The sequence below is a fragment of the Corvus cornix genome, chromosome 5, assembly GCF_000738735.6.
Source record: "Corvus cornix cornix isolate S_Up_H32 chromosome 5, ASM73873v5, whole genome shotgun sequence".
In the NCBI taxonomy this organism is placed as follows: Eukaryota; Metazoa; Chordata; class Aves; order Passeriformes; family Corvidae; genus Corvus; species Corvus cornix.
In genome coordinates this window covers 38,936,090-38,954,100 of record NC_046335.1, presented here as the reverse complement: position 1 = coordinate 38,954,100, position 18,011 = coordinate 38,936,090, and the positions used below count along the sequence as shown (strand labels likewise).

At 57.5% G+C, this 18,011-nt stretch overlaps 1 protein-coding gene across 5 annotated transcripts in view; it reads right to left on the bottom strand.

Annotated features, from left to right (window-relative positions):
• Positions 1-229: 229 nt before the first annotated feature.
• Positions 230-18,011, bottom strand: part of LARGE2 (LARGE xylosyl- and glucuronyltransferase 2) — a 24,470-nt gene continuing 6,688 nt past the window's right edge. For 3 of the 5 annotated variants that reach the window (XM_039552360.1, XM_039552357.1, XM_039552358.1), the window contains 14 exons: positions 6,745-6,914; positions 6,203-6,459; positions 5,722-5,804; positions 5,323-5,446; positions 4,738-4,909; positions 4,478-4,582; positions 4,100-4,212; positions 3,867-3,992; positions 3,563-3,718; positions 3,291-3,454; positions 2,759-3,037; positions 2,271-2,417; positions 1,927-2,122; positions 230-1,810 (listed from right to left, as the gene is read on the bottom strand). In XM_039552360.1, the coding sequence (XP_039408294.1) occupies positions 1,613-1,810; positions 1,927-2,122; positions 2,271-2,417; positions 2,759-3,037; positions 3,291-3,454; positions 3,563-3,718; positions 3,867-3,992; positions 4,100-4,212; positions 4,478-4,582; positions 4,738-4,909; positions 5,323-5,446; positions 5,722-5,804; positions 6,203-6,459; positions 6,745-6,844 (2,220 nt within the window). In that variant the 5' untranslated portion in view covers positions 6,845-6,914 and the 3' untranslated portion in view covers positions 230-1,612. Of the gene's footprint in view, positions 1,811-1,926; positions 2,123-2,270; positions 2,418-2,758; positions 3,038-3,290; positions 3,455-3,562; positions 3,719-3,866; positions 3,993-4,099; positions 4,213-4,477; positions 4,583-4,737; positions 4,910-5,322; positions 5,447-5,721; positions 5,805-6,202; positions 6,460-6,744; positions 6,915-8,778; positions 8,871-10,664; positions 10,762-18,011 lie in introns of those variants that run through there. The other 2 variants (XM_039552361.1, XM_039552359.1) reach the window with 2 other exon arrangements.

The following is an 18,011-nucleotide window of genomic DNA, read 5'->3' as shown; positions in this document are numbered from 1 at the left end:
ACACCGGCACTAATTGTGTCTGCCACTGCTGTTCCCCAACCCTCCCACTGTGCCCAGCCAACAGGAAAGGGTTCCCAATGCACCAGGCAGAGCAAGCCCAATGATGCTTCTCCCCAGCCAAGGCTCGGGCTACTCCTCTGTTGCTCTCCTCCTGCTGCCTTCCCTCCAGGGAACACGAGCAGGCTCACAGCAGAAAGAAATTAATAACCAGGCAGTTCTAACAAGAATGTGAAAAAGAATAAAAAAGCTTTAATTTAAAAATTAAATTAAAAAGAGAGACTAAGCAAGAGGCGCTTGTGCCCTTTCCATACCCCGCGCTTTCTATGGCTCCTCTTAGCCGCTCCCACCATGGACGGAAATCCTCACCCTGCACAGAGCTGGCTCTTGCAGCCCAGAGCAAAGCTAAGAAGAGAACAGTGGAGGCTGCAGCAGCAACTGGCCTGGAGAGCCTCCAGGGCCACCAGCAAAATCATCTGGGAAGAAGAAAAGATTAAAAAAAAACGAACAAACCCAGACACCCTAATTACTGAATTCTTATGAGGAAAGTATTAAATAATTTAAATAGTGTGAGGAAAGCAATGCATCCTCTGTGCTCCAGTGTGCGATAGCGGGAGAACAGTGTCCAGTCAAGCTGCTCCCAGCATGGGGTTCCTGCCACAGTGCTCAGCTATGGTCTTGTCCAGTGTCAGCCACATCCCTGATTGTTGATGGCAACAACTGTGCTGCCAAGAGCTGGAGAGGAGCAGGGTGGTCCCCGCCGGGAACTTCTCCCAGCATGTGCTGGCCCATGAAGCTGCTGTTTTGCCCATGGGAAGGGTTGGAAGCCCTGCCCTGTGGGGCAATGCCAGCACAAGACAGGGTCTGTCACCAGCACGGTTGCTCCAGGAAGGTCCATCCTGGGAGCTCACTGCTGGGGACAGCAGACAGCCCATCCTGCTCTGGGAGCTCATCCTGCTGTGGGTGACTTCTACACCACCTGTACAGGGCCAGCTCCACGGGAGACTGCATCCATACAGATGGGGAGTAATAATATTTCCCCCCATTAACCAGCCAGCCTTGATCTGGGCTTGACCCAAGGCTCCAACTACTCCCAGTACTCCCTGGCCACTCCTCCCAGGGTGCTGGGAGGCTTCCTCTGGGCCTGCCTCCACAAAGGATGTAAAGGGATGCTCTACAACTTCATCTCCAACTCACCAAAGCCCCGGAGGGGTGTTGGAGGACTGGGACCTGGGACCATTGAGCAGAGGCAGAACAGGGTAAGGTACAGCTCCCAGGTCTCTGGAGGAGCCAGGCCTCAAGGTGAGGTGAGCTAAAAAAGACTGGAAATCCACATCCGCTAAAAGAGGGAAGGGAGGAGACCCCAACCCTGGCCCCTGGCATGGGGAGGTTCCCCTGCAACACAGGAAGGCTGCAGCAGCTTGACCTGCAGGCACTGCCTGTTCTTGCAGCTGATGTCTTCCATCTTATCTACAGGCATCCCTTGGGTGGGCTGCAGAGGTTGTGCTGCTGACTCCATTCCCTCGGGCCGGGCTGTGGCGGGGGCAGGAGGGAGGCCCTGCAGCCTCCCTTCTCCAGTGTGCTGCTTGTACCCTGCACCCACTGTCCCCAGGCATCACAGGCTTCTCTCGGCAGTGAGGTATTTGAGTGCAGCAGCTCCGTATCGCCGTGACAGGTCCTGGTGGAACTCCTCCCGCAGTGTCTGGAGGCAGCCCCGGTACCCTGCACTCAGGCGAAACTTGGAGATGTCGAAGCTGGGAGCGTGGGGCATGTGGATCATGAAGGCATTGGGCAGGACCAACAGCTCATACTCCTGGGGACAGAGCAGCAGCTCTTACCATCATCGGCGTGGTGGCACCAACACATCACTGCCCAGCCACCAGCCCCCGACACCCAGCGCCTCCGTGGTGCCAGGAGCCCCTCACCCACCTGCGCATCCAGCTCCATGATGTGAGAGACTTTATTCCAGCCGAAGCCCACGAACCTCTGGTCATACCTGGGGCAGTCTCGCCTCACTACAACGTAAGGCTCGAAGTCGGGCTGCCATGCCACGCGGTAGGGCACGGTGGCCGTCCGCCATTTGGCGTAGTCTGTTGGGGCGTGGCCTTTTGGCCACACGTGGTACCTACGGGGAGAGATGGAAATGAGAGACCGAGACAGTAGAGGATGCAGGGGGTCTGCTACCCCCCTCTGAGACCGGGGGTGCACAGCCCGAAGGCACAAGGGTACACAGCTGGCTTCTGCTTGGATGGTGGGACAGTGCTAGTTCCTACCTGAAAGTGTAGAGGGAGCCCATGTCCAGCATGGAGAGCAGCTCTGCTTTGGATTTGGGAAAGGTCAGACGGTAGTGCAGGGTCTCAAATGCCGGCACGATGAGAGCTGCCTTCCTCTGGGGCAGCTCCAGCTGTTGGATGGAGTTCCTATGGTAGTAGGAAAGGTGTGAGGTCTCACTGACTGTGAGGCATGGCCACAGCCTCCTTCCTCATCCCCTCCAGCCTGCCCACCACTCCACATGGGTATTAATGGGTTTTGACAATTTGCGGTGGTACCACGCAGGGACAGGAGGAACAGGGCAACCCTCACAGCCACAGCCCCTTCCTCATCTGCTAGTGTCTGACAAAAGCAAGGGCAGGATCCCAAGGTTGAACACAAAGGAAACAGTTTCTGCCCATTGAGAGCTGCTGCCCAGGGCATTTCCTGAAAACTCTGGTGCTTGGGGAGCCCAGCGGATTGAGCAAGAGCCGGCTGCAGAAAGCCTTACCTGAGGTAATCGTAGAGGCCGTACATAGGCAAGAAGTCGATGTCTGTCAGAAAGACGTACGGCGTCTGCGTGTTGGCCAAGGCCACGTTGCGCAGCAGGTTGATGGGGTAGAACTGCCCCTCCTTGTAGACAATGTGGTAGGCCACGTTGCGGCGGGCGCTCAGCACCTCCGAGGCCTGGGCGTAGCGCAGGAACTGCTGCGCCTCGGCGTCTGACATGTACAGCGCCAGGCTGATGGGGCCCGCCCAGTGCTTGCAGATGGCCTCCAGCATCTGTAACCTGCGGAGCACAGGGCACGGCCTGAGCTGCAGACCTGCCCCGCAGCAGCTTCTGAGCCAAACCCAGAACCGGGCGCCTCTGGGGAGCCGAGTGCCAGTCAAGCCCGGTTCAGGAGGGAGCAGGAAGAACTGATGCTCCCAGCTTGGGGTGTGAGAATGATGAAATGAAATTCCCTGGTAGCTCCGAAGCTGTGGAGCCTGCCCAGAGGAGCAGAGGTGGGTTCCAACCTCTCACCAGTCCTACTAGCAAGTACCTGTCCATGGAGAGCTGGGCCACAAGGGTGACATCGGTGGGGTTGGGAAGGGCCAGGAACTCGTACTGCAGGAAGAACAGGTGGATGCGGTGCTGCATGAGGTGCTGCTGGCGGAAGTCATAGCAGGGATCGTCCTCATCCAACTCCTCCAGCGTCTGCTGCAACTGCAACACCATGAAGGTGAGGGAGAGTCGGAGCCCCAGGAGAGGTTGCATGAGGTCTCTGCCCACACAAAGCTCTGGGGTTGGGGGCAGAGTCGCAGTCAGCCTCACCTGGTCCCTGGGTGGGCTGGGAAGACTGGCACAGCCAAAAAGCTCCCTGCGCAGCAGGTTCCCATCATACTCCAAGAAGGTCAGGTAGAGGTTACGGAAGAACTCCACGTGCTTGTTCTTCACCCGCAGCTTCTTGGGCGAGTTCCAGTGGATCACCTGGGCAGCAGTGTGTCACCCCATGAAAGGGAAGTCAGCAGCACCAGGCTCCCCAAGCCCTCAGACCCCATGCTGACTCCCCTGCACCTCCAGTGCCTGCACTGTCCTTCAGGCCCTCCCCAGTCTCAAAAGCAGCAACCCCACCCACCTTGAGATCCGAGAGCTCAGTGTAGCACTGCTCCGAGCGGGTGTGATCAGAGAGCTGCACGTTCCAGAAGCAGGGAAGCCGGTACACCAGGGATGGGTCCTGCTTGAGCACTGCATTGAAGATATCCTAGGAGAGAGAAACGTGAGTGCACGGGCGGACGAAGAAGGTCCCCTGTGCCAGCAGTGCTGTGGGAATGCAGAAGGACCGACCCGCCCCAGAGGAGGGACAGTTACCTGATCGGCCAGCGAGGTGGAGAGCATGCTCATGAGCTCCCGCTCTGCTGTCAGCCGCCACATCTGCTCCCAGCCCAGGCGACGCAGGCGGTCCAGCAGGAGCAGGATCACCCCTGAGTGCCAGGGGAGAGGGCACTGGGTCACCGAGAGAGCACCCAGCCACTGCAGAGCTGAGGCACAGCTGCCTGCATGTCTTCAGCCCCTGGGAGATGTCACTTCTCTGTGCCCACCCGCACAACCCTGGGATGCTGTAGCAGTCCTCTTGTGCCCACCACTCTCCTACTTTACCTCAGCCTCTCCCAGTCTCCCTGTGCCAAGTGCCACCTCAGCTGGATGTGCCATGAGGCTGCACCTCCCACCCTGGCAGTCCACACTCACCCGTGTTGAAGCCACGTCCCAGGGCTGGCCATGGTTTGTGGTTTTTCCACAGGTTGCCTAAGTACCAGTCACTTTGGTTCTCCACCAGCCCAATCACCTGCTTTTCTGAGGAAACACAGGAACATGGACGCAGCTCATCTTGCTGCTGGTTCAGAGGGCCCAAGGACACCCACTGTGCTGGTGCTGTGGCAGGCAGGCACTGCCACCCTGAGCCCAGCACCCAAGGCCCTGCCAGGGCCCCATGGGCGCCCTGTCCTCACCAGAAAACTTCCCGAAGACAGCCCAGAGCTCAGCAATGTCAGTGGCAAAGGTGATGTCCGTGTCCAAGACAATGACCTTGGAGAGGTTGGAGGGTAGTGCCTTGGTAAGTGTCAGCTTCATCAGCCCGTAGATGCCGGAGTAGTGCTTGTTGGGGATCCATGACACCTCTGGCTGCAAGGCAACACACCTCAGGGCTGGGCCTGGCCATGCCCTTCCCCTGCCTGGTCAGGACAGCTGCGTGTCCTGGCACCCCGTGCAGAGGAGGCAAGCAACAGAAGGGCATGCAGAGCTGTGGAGCCAGCCGAGCCTGGAGCACTTCTTCCAGCCACCAGAACTTCCCCCCGGATGCCAGTGTCTCATTGGGGCAGTCAGCTCTGCCACAGGGAAGTGCTACTGCAAGGGGCCTCCCCACCCTTCCAGTAACAGCCTTGTGCTCCCCTCTCAGCAGCACTAGCAACAAGCCCAGAAAGAGGAGGGGGTGAGCCAGGGATCAGCAAGAAAAAGTTAATCACCCTCCATCCACTTGTCCCCTCGACCCTCTGAGCATTGGCTTGGGACAGGGCAAAGGGAGGGCAAGCACCTGCCTTCAAGTCATCGGCGTTGTAGAAGCTGACGTGGACGGAAGGCACCATCCAGGACTGGAAAAGCGTCTGGAGGATCTGGTGGGCCACCGAGTCCGTGATGAAGTGAAAGTGGAGGGGGTTTTTCCTGCCAAGGGCAAGCACAGCAACACTCAGCATCACAGCAGAATGAAGAGAACATGGTCCCCCATTCCTCCCATGGTACAGACATCAGCTGAAGGGGCAAATGGAAAAAAAACCCTCTGGGGGGAAACAAATTCCCCTCTGTCGCTCTAAGCAGTGGCACAAGGGGTAGAGAGAGGTCCTAGAGCCCCTTTTCTGCAGCACTGCCCTGCTGCAGCCTGCAGCAGCTCATGTGAGAACCCCAACCAGCAGGCCTCTGGCACAACATCTCCCCATTACCTGTGGAAGAGGATGGATTTCACCAGGGTGACCACATCCCGGCTTGCATTGTGCCCGGCACACACAATCGCGACGTGAAGGAGCTGCCCAGAGACAAACAGCACCTTCTTGAGACTGGACATTCCCTCCTTGTGGGGGCTGTCAGCTCCTTCCTGGGACCACACTACAGGGTCAGACTCCAAAACCCAACCCTTCCCATGCAGAAGGAGCCCAGAGAGAGGTGGGGGTTCCCTAACTAAGAAGCAGGGAGCAGGAGTCTTGCTGCCACTCCTTCTGTCTGGTCTCCTTCTCTGGAGAAGGAAGATACCCTCACCCACTGCCCCCTGAGCACCATGAAGAGCCAGGATGAGGCTCCGGCATGGCCAGAGCATAGGGAGAGCAGTGCCAGGTGAGCTGCACGTACATCCATGCTCCACAGGGTCCCAGCCTCCCATCCGACATTGCCTATCCACGATGCCACCGTGCCAGTGCCTCCACCCACCTCACACTTGTGCACTGTCCGCTGCTTGGGGCAGGCCGTGCGGTTGCTCCTCTCGCCCCCGGGGGGGTCTCTGTCCTCGGCAGAAGCCCCCCACTGCGGGCTGCCGTCGCTGCCCTCCGCCTGAGCCTGGCCGAGCTGCAGCCGGAGCTGCTGATTCTCCTCCTCCACCCTGCGCACCCGCGAGGCCAGCGCCTCCCGCTCCACATCCCGGCTCGGCTGCTCACCCAGACAAGGTGGCAGCAGGAGGAAGCGGCCATCTGTGGAAGAGATGGGGTATGCAAAGGGCATGGCAAGGCCAGGAGAGCCCAGGTGTCAATAGTGGGGCACAGCCACAACTGAGAGGTCCCAGCACACCTCACAAGTGCCCAGCCAACATCTCAGCTCTGCTGCCCTGATCTCCAGAGATGTCCCTGAAGATGTTCTCAAGTCAGATACACCTGCAGCGACTTGCATGGCCAGAGCAACCACCCCTAATCCCCTGCTGCCCACCCTCAATTGTGGACTGTCCCTTGATCTGAGGAGGACAAGAAGGACTCACTCACATTCGAGGCTGCCCACAAAGAGGTAGAGCCAGGAGAGGAGAATGGCCAGGGTCACTGTGGCGAGCAGCAACTTCAGCTTCATGCGCCAGGAACGCAACATGATGTGCAGGACACAGGCAACGAGGATCAGGTGGGCAGCCCGAGTCCGGCTGGCCCTGGCATCCTAGAGCCTGTGAGGGACAGGGGAAAAGAGAGAGGTGTCACCAGTAGTTTGCCCCCAGGTGTGTCAACATCCCCCCAGCAGGACATCCTCCATCATCTGCTCCCTCCAGGACAGTACCTGGGCAAGTGAAGTAGCGAAACAGACACCCATTACCTCTCCAGACAGCACACTCCTGCCCATGATGGAACATTTGTCCCCCAGACTTGTCCCGCCATCCTGCCAGGACTGCAGAGCCTGTGGGGGGGAGCTCAAACATGAAGGAGGATGGGGATAGGAAGGAGGTCTCCAGGAGGTCTCCAGGAGGTTTTTACCCCAGCTCTGTGCCTTGCTCCCTGGCATCCCACAGGCCTAGGGCTCACAGAGGGGAGAGGTAATAATGCTGAGGCCCTCCCGAGCCGGGCAGCGAGTCCCAGACGGGTCCCGCAGCGTGCCCGTGGGAGGGGCGCGGTGTCTCCCCCGCCGCCTGGGCTGGAGCGCAGCCCACGCAGGGCCGGGGGCTCGGGAAACTCCCGCACCAAGCGCCGCCGCCCGCCCACTTCGGTGGGAAAACCCGAGACGCTTCGCTGAACGGCGCTCCCCGGCCGCGCTGGGACACCGGGCGGCCGCGGCAGCCTCCTCACCCCGCCGCGGCTCTGCCACTCGTGTTACCCCGCTCTCATCCCTCCGCCGCCGGCGGGACGCTCCCAAGACGCGGCCAGCCGTGCTCCCCGCCCGGGATCCCGCGGAGCCAGGTGCCCGGGCAGGCAAAGACCCCACGGGGAAGGGGACGCTTGCCCCCGCCGCAGCCTGCCCTCGCTCTGCACCCCTGCCCGCGGCTCCGCGCCCCCGGCGCAGCAACATCTGGAGGCTCAACAAAAGCTGCCGTCGGGCTGAATGGGCCGGATTAGGGTCTGCTCCCCCTGCACACACCCCGCTGGAGCCCATTGATGTGCAGATGCCCAAGGGGCCGCGGGGGCTGGAGCCTGGGAGAACACACACGGCCGCCTCTGACCCTCCCTCCCCGCGGCCCCTGGGGCCGGGTGCAAGCTCCAGCCCGCTGGAGGAATTGCAGATGGATGGCTCCATCCACCCGCAGTGAGGGATACCCAGGCTCTACAAGGGCTGGGGTATGGCCAGCACGCGGGAGCGTGGCCACGCCAGCCCACTGGAGATACAGCTGAGCTCCCGTGGCAGTAGGCATGGCCCCCGAGAGCTGCACCCCTTTTCCTGGTGGAGATGTCCCACTGGCATCACAGCTCCCTGCAAGCCAGGCCCGGCACTGACCTGCCTTTGTGCTCTATAGAGCAGGCCAAGCACAGGCATAGCAGGGAAGGGGGAGCTGACACATGGAACACACCAGGCCCAGGCACCCCTTCTCTCTGCCACAGCCACGGGCCATGCTGGACATAGCAAGGTCTCCACATGCTGCTGCCAGCCTGTCTCCAGCCCCACGTGCCGAGGTCCACACAAAGTCGGAGGGCTATCCAGGCCAGGCCAGAGGGGGATGGCAGGGGGGCATGGTGAGGAAAGGCCAGGGACGTCAGCCAGCACCCAGCATTCGGGGAAGATGAGGGGCAGGGAAGCAACTTTAGCACAAATGAAGGAGAGAGATAAGGTGGTGGCACACAGCAACACCCGTCCTGCTCCCACTTGCCCCCATGGCCCCTCACTGCAGGAATGGTACTCTGTGCCCAGCCTTCATGTGAACATACTAGGATGGCAATTCTGCAGGACTGGATGGGACCAGCAGCAAGTCAGTTTCCAAAACCTCTCCCGGAGGCAGCCAAGGATCCATCCATGCCGCACCTCATAGCACCCCCACCCCTCCTGCCACCCCTTGTCATGCTCCTCACCTGGCTGCTTGCCTTTCCCCCAGGCACTGATTTCCTTACCTGCCTCTCCCCTTGCCTCCTCCTTCCCCGGCGCCTCCCAAGCCGGCTGGCAGCCCACTGCTGCTGCTCCCTCCTGGGGCTGCCGTTCCTCGTCCTCCCTTTACTCCTCCCTTCTAGATCTGACACTTTCCCCCTCCTCCCCGCTCTCAAACCCAAGCTCCCCCCGCACACCCCGCCGGCCCCCCTTTCAGAGGAAGAAAGAACAAACAAAACAAGAGATTAAATTCGCTTTCTACTCAAGAGCCCCCAGCGCCAGGGGCGCAGAGTTGCCCAAAGTAAATTGGGAGGAATCCATCCTCCTTCCAGCTCCCTTCCCACTCCCAGGCCTCAATATCCCTCCTTTACTGCAAAAAAGGAAGCATCAGGATTATCTACCCCCTTCCTAGCTCCTGTCTCCTCCTTTATTGGGGCAGGTGCAGAAGGCTTTGTCCTCACTGAGAGATCTCTGGGGGCCTTGGGATAGAGGCAGAGCCCACCTGTTCTGCCCGTGACTGGCAAAGAGGGGCTCCACGGCCAACCTGGGATGCAGGTATGGGGAGGGTGGGATGCAGACCTTGCTGCTACCCAGAGAGAAGAGATGCTGGCCACCATCAGAGCACTTGCTCCTCAGCTGAGCAGAGTGCAAGCCCCACTGCGGATTTGAAAGGGAAAGAACTGTTCCCCTGCTGTCTCATCCTTGCTCTGGCCCAGAAGAGCAGGGCTCACTGAAAGGGTGAAGTGTTCAACCAGACCTGCCCAGCGCACCAGGAGTGAGCAGGATGGCGGGAGGAGGAGCAGGAGGCCGGGGCTGGGAATGCTAACTATGCAAAGAGAGACTCTACCTGCTGCTCCCCCCCGCGCCGGCCCCGGGGCTGGGCAAAGGCGGCAGCCCTGGCCCGGGGCTGGAGCAGGAGAAGCCCTGCCGGGGATGTTCAATGCCGCGGGCGCCTGGAGTCCCACCACCTGGTGTGGCGGGAGGGGGCCAGGAGCGGCAGCAGGCAGAGGGAGTGGGATGCAGACGGCCTGCACAGCACTCCCGATGCAGTGAATTGCCCCCGCCCCAGAGCCCCGGGCGAGGCGCGGCGGGCCCCGGCCTGCCCGCGCAGCCACAGCCGCACGCAGATCGCTGCCCTGGGAGGCACGCTTACCTCCCGCTCGGGCAGCTCCTGCTTGCCCTTGCAGAGCCGCCGGTGCAACAGGCAGCGGCTCCTCAGCAGCGCCCTTCTGGGCCAGCCCTGCCCCGGCAGCGAGAGGAAACGCCCGCGCTGTCCTGCTGCTCCTCTGAGCCAGCGGCTCCCCGGGGCAGGAGCCTTTCCCTTTGCTCCCCCAGCCCGCCCGGGGCCCATGCTCCGCTCTCGGAACCGTCCTCCCTCTGCCCCGAGGTATCCATCATGTGCTCCAGCTGAGGCATGGCCACGCAGGGCTTACCCATGCTTTGGGAGCAGTCCAGGCCTCCTGCAGCCCACCGCCAACAGCACTGCTTCAGGAGAGGAAACCTCCTCCTGGCTCCAGCGGACCTCCACAGCCTCTCCACACGCTTTTCCTGGCCCCCATACCTTGTTTGCTCCCAGCACCAGACCGAGTGCATTGAGACTCAGCCAGGCCCCTCTCCAGCCAGGGCAGGAGCAGGTAGGCTGCTGGGGAGCACAGGCACGGCAGGGGCATTTTTAGGATGTTTATGGGGGTGGAGGGAAGATGGCAAGCCAGAAGGCAGCTACACAGCCTCTCCTCCTCTGTGAAACATTAGAGGCACAGCAAGCAGAGGGCAAGGCTGGAAGCAGCTGCTGGGCAAGGGGCACAGTGAGTACCAGCGGCCGTGGCACAGCACGCAAGCCTCCCGGCTCTTCCCAGCCCTGCAGTCATGGCCCTGGGCCTCTCCGCCCTCCCTCCTCAGTCTCCTTGCTCACCAGACAAGCGCAGCCAGCAGTAAGACGAGAGGTTTCCCAATATTGCCGGCTTCCAACCCCAGCGCGGGTGCGGGGCAGAAGTGCTGTTCACAGCAGGTTATCCTCCCTCCCCCACATTCTTCCCAGGAGCAAGCAGCTCCTGCTTCAGCAGGGCTCAGGGGACATGGCCACTGGGACAGAAAAAGGCACCTCTCTCGCTGGAAGAAGCTGACAGCAGATACCAGGGAAGGGGCAGGCAGGACCCAGGTCTTGTCTCATGCCTGGGACACCCTGCCTCCAGTGACAACAGGGCAACGGCCAGGGGACAGGGAATGTCATGCCAGCAGAGCTGGGCAGCTGCACAAACAGCAGTGCATGCTCACACCAACCTCTGAGGCGTGGGCAGGAGCCCAAAGCTGGCTGCCTGCCAGCCACCCTTCCATGCACAAGCAACCTTCATTCCTGGGAAAGTCCAGCAACTTTGCTTGCCCCAGGCTCCCCCCTGAGAGCTGCCCATGTACTGGCACTCCACTCCTCCAAAATCCACTCTTTTTGCAGGAAATCCCCTTTTTTTGTAGGCCCCATCGCTCAGCCTGAATAGCCTTCGCTCTCTACGGCTCAGTAATAGTCAGGTGAGCAGTTAATGTTTAGGGAGAGCTGGCAGTGGAAATTTTGCCATCACATTACCGTGTTTCCTCCAGCCCTGCAAGCACAGAGGGGAGCAGCTCTGTTTTTCTACAACATCACATGTGGCAGCAAGGCCCATGGCAGGGTGGGTGTCTTAGCCTGTTGTATCTTCTAGAGCTAATGTGCACCTGCAGAGGGATGCTGAGGCACAATTACACTGTCTGTGGGGCCCAAGCCAGAGGCCTGTAGGGGCACAGGGACAGCCCCAGGTTTGCTGCCCCCTCTACTGCCTCCCCCTCAGGCATTACAAGTGAAGAGGTAGCCTGGCTGGTCCCAGTAAAGAGCTGCGGGGCAGCCAGGAGAGGAGTGATTTCATGGAGCTATGGTGCCTGTTCTCTTACCTAGCTGTAGGTGACAGAAACTGCAAATTCTTCTCCCAGGTGTCATTTTTGGAACAGTGACTTTAGCTGACCTGCTTAGACTGCCTCAGTAGAAGCCCAACACAACAACTTCCCAGGTTTGCAGGAGGTGAGAAAGGGCCCAAAAGCTGCAACAAGAGCTGCACAGCCAGACTGACAACTCGGGAAAGGCACCACACTTTGAAGAGAGGCAACTGGGGACAATCACTTTTGCTCTTACAAAGAGATGGGAGGGGACAGGCTGGTTCCTCATTCAGCAGATCACCTTTAAAGTTGTACTGCAGCACCCATCTGACAAAGTGCCTTATGATTCAGGGTCACCTCCCTGTCCCGCTCCCCATGCCTGAAATGCTGCCACTTGAGGGGGGCTGTGCCAGCCAGCAGATACCACACAGGCAGTGCAGAGCAGGATAGTTGCAGGAATTTACAGAGGCGGAATGGAATTTGGCCAGGAGAGCAGGATTAAAACCCCATGCTCCGGATTACCATGCTGTCCCTCCCTTCCCAGTCTTGTGATAAGCAAACCTTAAGTGAGAATTTCACCTTTGTATTTCCCTGAAAAGAGCAAAGTGTGCCAAACAGCCACCATGTTCTAGAGGTGGGATCCAGCAGCACCCGAGTTGGATACCAACATAGGCTGTAAAAGAAGGAAGCATCCTCGTCTCCCCACTGCCCCCAGACACCACCAAGCTGCTGAGAAAATCCTGGAAAGGATCCTCCTGGGAGAACAGGCAGCTGTGCCTCAGTTACAGCTCATTCTCAAACATCAAGCTCTCCCCAGGCCCGTAAGATTACCACATACACAATTCTGCCACTCCGAGTTCAGTTTTTTATTCTGCAGAGATCACACTGAAAAGCCATCTTCTCCTGCTCTGGTGAGACCATAGCACTTGGGGAAGAGGAACTAAAAGTCTCTGAAGGGTGTTGAAGCTCCAAACTTGGCCGAAGCAGGGACTCTTGTCACCAAGACTGTTTCCTTGTTCCCACAGGAAACCAGCAAGCTCAGGCTGGGTCTGACACAGGAACGCCTTGCTGCTTACCTCTCCATGTCAGAAACCCAGGAATATATCAGGGGAGCAGCTCCTCTTGGCAGGGACTCTGATCGCAAGGCCCTACTAGGCCCAGTCTGCTTTTGCAGAGCCAGTCTCCCTGCCCGCAACCAGGCACTGGGTTCAGCTGTCCATGAATGGAGGGCATGCGGGGCACACGTGGAGAGACCAGTGCCACGGCAGAGTGTGCAGGTGTGGCATAGGAGGCTTAAGCCTACCAGACATCCTGCAGTGCTTACAAGCTGGGCAGCTGCATTTTGCCACAACTCTCAGGCAAAGTAAAGGGCGCCCACCCAGATAGCAACACAGCCCCCAAGTGCTCTCACCCCTCTTAAGCCCAAGAAGAAGCTGGAAGGTTCCAGAGTGCTGGTTTGCACTCCTCTGCATGTGCTGCATTTGTCTCTCACTGCAGTAAGAAAAGAGCAGGATGGACCCTGAAGGCTTGCGTGTGTCAAGCTGCAGCACACTGGACACACTGCTCAGGACACCCACCCAGATGTGCCAACACTACCAGCTGGATCTCAGTCTGGGCTAGAATTAAAGATCACTTTTCAGGGCCAAACCACTCCCTGCCAGCAGAAAGCCCTTCACCCAAAGGCTGTCCAACCCTTTGGGTGGACATGGCTCTGGAGAAGTCCACCTTCCCCCAGCATTCAGCTAGCCCTGTGACCACAGTGCCAGGCTTGAGGCAAGGGAGCACCCTGCATGTCCATGGCAGTCATGGGCTCCCCACTTGAGCCCATTTCCTGCACAGCCTGGTGGGGGAACCAGTGCTGCTCCAACCTGGCACCTGGAGGTGACCCCAGTGCCTCCTCCTGACATGAGACCTTGACAATGTGCTGCTGAGACCCCTGAGAAACTCACAGAGGAGGTAAGTGTTTAACACACTGCTTCCATCTTTACCTCCCTGGACTACAAGTTGTTTGATGCTAAGAGGATACTCAGCAGGTGAAATATCAACACTGACTGGCCTTTTTCTGGGCCTGGTGAGGCACAAGCCTAACTGAGGACAGACACAGAGGCTACGAAGTCCTGAATCAAATCTCATCCACATGCCTCCCTGGCCAGCACGGCTTGGCACAGGAGGGACCAGGCCTGGGCACTGTGCAGGAGGGCCCCAACTGCCTCTTGAAACAGAAGCAGCATTGGGGCTGATCTCCAGCTCCCTTCCTCTCTGATGGGATTAGGTTTCTCCTATCTGCATTTCTGCTGATGTCTGTGCTGCAGCTAATGGCCAGCTCTGAATCCATTAGGTTCACCATGTCCTGGTCTCCGGATGTGCTATGGGCATCAATACCTATTCACCCCTGCCATTTCCTGACACTTTCACTGCTGTGGGTTTGCAGCAGTTCCTGGGGTCAGAGCTGAGCAGGGTCAGCAGCCGGGAACTCCAGCTTTTATCCAAATCAGCCTGCAGCAAGCCCTCCACCAGTTCCAGCTCTGCCATCAGCACAGCTGAAACACCCAGCAGGCATCATGCCAATACAGCAAGGGGTGGGAATTTCATCCTGTGCAGTACTGGCACCCCAAATTTCCAGCTAGCTGTGCCCATGGGTAGGGACTAACCCCGTGTCCCAAATCCCTCTGCTCCCCTTAAATGCTCTTGAACATCCTGCACCAGGAGATGCTCTCTGGTGGGACAAGAGACCATATCCCAGCACAACAGGCCAAACCTATCCCCTACACATGCTTGTTGAGTCTGCATCACCTCAGGCAAAATTAATTAGGTTAATTACAGCAAAAAAGGAGAGAAAGGGACTCCAACAACCCCAGATTGGCACTCTACCTGGAAAAGCTCACAAGAGGTACGACACCATCCACCTCTGGGGACATGCCAGGGGCATGGCCGTGAGCCAGGCTGTCAGGTGCCTGCTGTGCACTGTTACCAGCAGAACTGGGTAAGTGTTTTTGGCTGAATAGTTATTGATTGAAAACTGCAGTTTCCAGACAGCTCAGACCTATTTGCTCCTTCACTACAAGTTTTGGACAAGAACAAAATGCTCTGTTTTCCAAGCAAAAAAGTCTCATTTTGCATTGTTTTGTTTGTAATTGAGCTGCATTACATTTAAAAGAAAAGATAAAGAGTCTCTCAAATTTGTCTGTGTTGAGTTTTTTTCCCCTCCAGCTTTTCATTTTGGGCACTAAATCAAGCAATTAATTATTTGTCCAGCTCTGGTCTCCAGACAAGCTGAGGGCATCATGAGCCAAAAGGCTGGAGCAGCTCTGCCCAAGCAGCAGTGCTGAGGGGGGTGTTGATTTTTTTGTGCTGCAGGCTCCTTTCAGGCTTTAGCTCGAGCTCCTTCAGGGTTAGCAAACACTCCCTGGGGGGAGGAGAGCAGGGCCCTGTTCGAGGAATGGCAGGTACCCCACCACAAGGGATCCACCCGCCCCAGTGGGCAGCAGTTCAGGATACACAAGGTCACTGTCACTGCTTGAAGGACATGCTAGGAGCAGGGCTTGCCATGCCAACTGCCCAGCACAGAATCATAGAATATCCTGAGTTGGAAGGGACCTGCAAGGATCATCAAGCCCAACTCCCAGCTCAGCACAGGACAACCTCAAAAATCACACCATGTGCCTGAGTGCATTGTCCATAAGCTTCTTGAACTCTGTCAGGCTTGCTGCTGTGGCCACTTTCCTGGGGCGCCTCTTCCAGTGCCCAGCCACCCTCTGGCTTTTTCCTAATAACCAGCCTAATCCTCTACTGATATAGCTTTGTGCCATCGGCTCATGACACCACAGTCCCTCACTAGTCCTGCTAGTATCAGTCACTGGAGCAACTCTTCCAAATTCCATCTCTCACAATGCCAAACTCTAGTCCAGCAGCTAGGCACACACAAGGCACCAACCAACAAAGAAAGGCAATCCCTTCACTTCCTCTGCATGAAAAGCAGCTGAGCTCACGGATGCAGCCTGGTACATCTTCCACAAGGGACTAGCCCAAACTGGGACTGTGCTCACACAGCCACTCCTGTATCTTCCCTGTCCAGAGCTATTCCTAGCACCAATGCCCTCAGTGCCCAAGTGAGGCTGAAAGCAGAGCTCGTCCACACAGGAATGGAATAACTGCACTATAAATAGCAAACCAGAATGGCTCAGGGCAGGCTCTAAAAACCCAAGCAGCAATAGTGCCATCCACTCAGGGTGCCCTGGGCATTTTGTAAGGCCAGAAGTGATTCTGAGCTACAGAGAAGCTTGCACATTGCCAAGAGGCTCTGACAACACTGTGGAGGAAAAACTGCTGTCCAGGCTAAGACACAAAATTTACCTGCAAAAAAAGCATATAGGACATCTTGCAAACTGGAAATGAGGTGGTGACTGATGGGGGCAAAAAAAGGAGGGGAAGTGGATCCCAGAGGGGAGGCAGTTCCCAAAGCCAGGCAGTGGAAAGGAGAATACTCCCAACATCCAAACCCATTACTAACCATTCCCAGCCCTCCTCCCCTCCTGCTGCTCCTTGTGTTGCTCTCCCTGGGGCTTCTCACACTGCTGAGCTAAACCTTGAACTTGCACACCAAAGGACAAAGGCAGGGAAGAAACAGCATAGCTCAACTCAACCAGGCAGCAGATCAGTGGCTGAGGACAAAAGCTCACGTCTTCTGCAATCCACAGCAACCTCTGTGCAGTACCCAGCCTGCACCAGGAGTGGGACAGAGCCAAAAGAGCTCAGACCATCCTGTGATCAGGTCTTCCAGGATGCTTCCAGGAAGAGCCTTATGCTTCCCACTACAGTCATCCTCACTACTCCTTCTTTCCTGCTGAATCCACAAATACTCCACCTTTCCCTTCTCACTGACACTGTATGTCCTAAAAAGGGATCTCAGCTTCCCCAGATGAGAATACGACCGGCCTCATGCAGCACTGCCAGGCACCAGGCTCCTATTCTTGTGAGGGAGCCCTGCTCTTCCAGCAGTGCTGCAGCATGGCTCACTTGGGCATACACTGGGCATAAGAGCACAGAAGAGACTCTTGGGAAATCAAGAGAGGGGTGTATACACAGGGAAGGCACAGACCTGAACCAAATCACCCAGCATATAAATACACATGCACACTCACACAGGGAAGCAGTTGTTTCCTCTGACAGAAAGGTTATTTTGTCAGAATAGGAAGACAGCACTCAAAATACCAAAATAAAAACACCAAACCCCTGCTTTATTGGTCCTGGAGCACCAAACCCAGACAGGACACAAAAAGCAAAGACAGCCAGTGCTGACTACAAACCCACCTTGAGAACCCACCTCTGTAAGCCCAAAACTCACTTTGCTTCTCCCCCACGGCTCTCCTGTCACCCCTCGCCCTTCCTCTCCAACACAGCAAGCAGGAAGAGAGGTAGAGGCCTCAAGTTTGGCCAAGTTTCCACTCAGGGAACAGAAGCTTGATAACAGGCTGGACAGGATGTGAGCACCCATTGAGGAAGAGGATTAGTAACCCCTTAATCTGCACATTTTGGAGTCTAAGCACTTTGCTTTGCTCTTTAATTAAACTATGGAGCGCAAAGATTGCCAGAAGGTAGAGAACAAGGAAGAAAAAAGAAAGGAAAGAAGAGGCTGTGGCTTAAAGTCTGTTCCTTGTGGCTTAAGTGCAAGGAGGGGGGTGTTACTAGCAGGGATGTATTTCACCTCAAGTGCTTCGTACTGGGGCTGTTGAGCATCCTATTGCCTTCCCTGATCCAAACTATGGGAGTGTCGAGGGCAGGATGAAGGGCAAACTGCGTGATGGCCTGAGGATGACAAAGGAGGGAGCAAGGAGATCTATCAGACTGGACAAAGCTTACCTGTGGCAGCTTTGTCTGGCTGGCCATGACTCCCCTCCTGAGTCTCCTGCCTCCTGGGAAACAATATGAGCGCCAGAGCACATTTGTCTCCACTTCACACACCTGTCTGCACAAAAGGGCCTTGTTCCAGCACTTATCTGGCTCCAAGATGGGGAGGGGCCGGTGCCTCGCTGCCCTGGCACCCAGGCAGGATGTTCAGCTCCATGCCGGGCTCCTTTGGATCTGCCTGGCAGGGGAAGATTTCCTGACACAGGTACAGAGGGAAACCTTTTACCACAGCCCATGACAAACAAAGCAGTTCAAATAGTGCCCTGCTTCCCTCAAGCCGTGCTCAGGTGCACGTGCCCGTGCAGAGTAGGCCACAAGCCCGAGGCTCCAGAAGCTATCTGAGCAGTGAGGATAGGAGCCCCGCAGCACAGGGAGAAAGGCAGTTGGTGCCAGAGCTGGGAACAGGAGTGCCAAGGAATGGCCTCACCTCCTGAAATGCTCTGCCACCAGC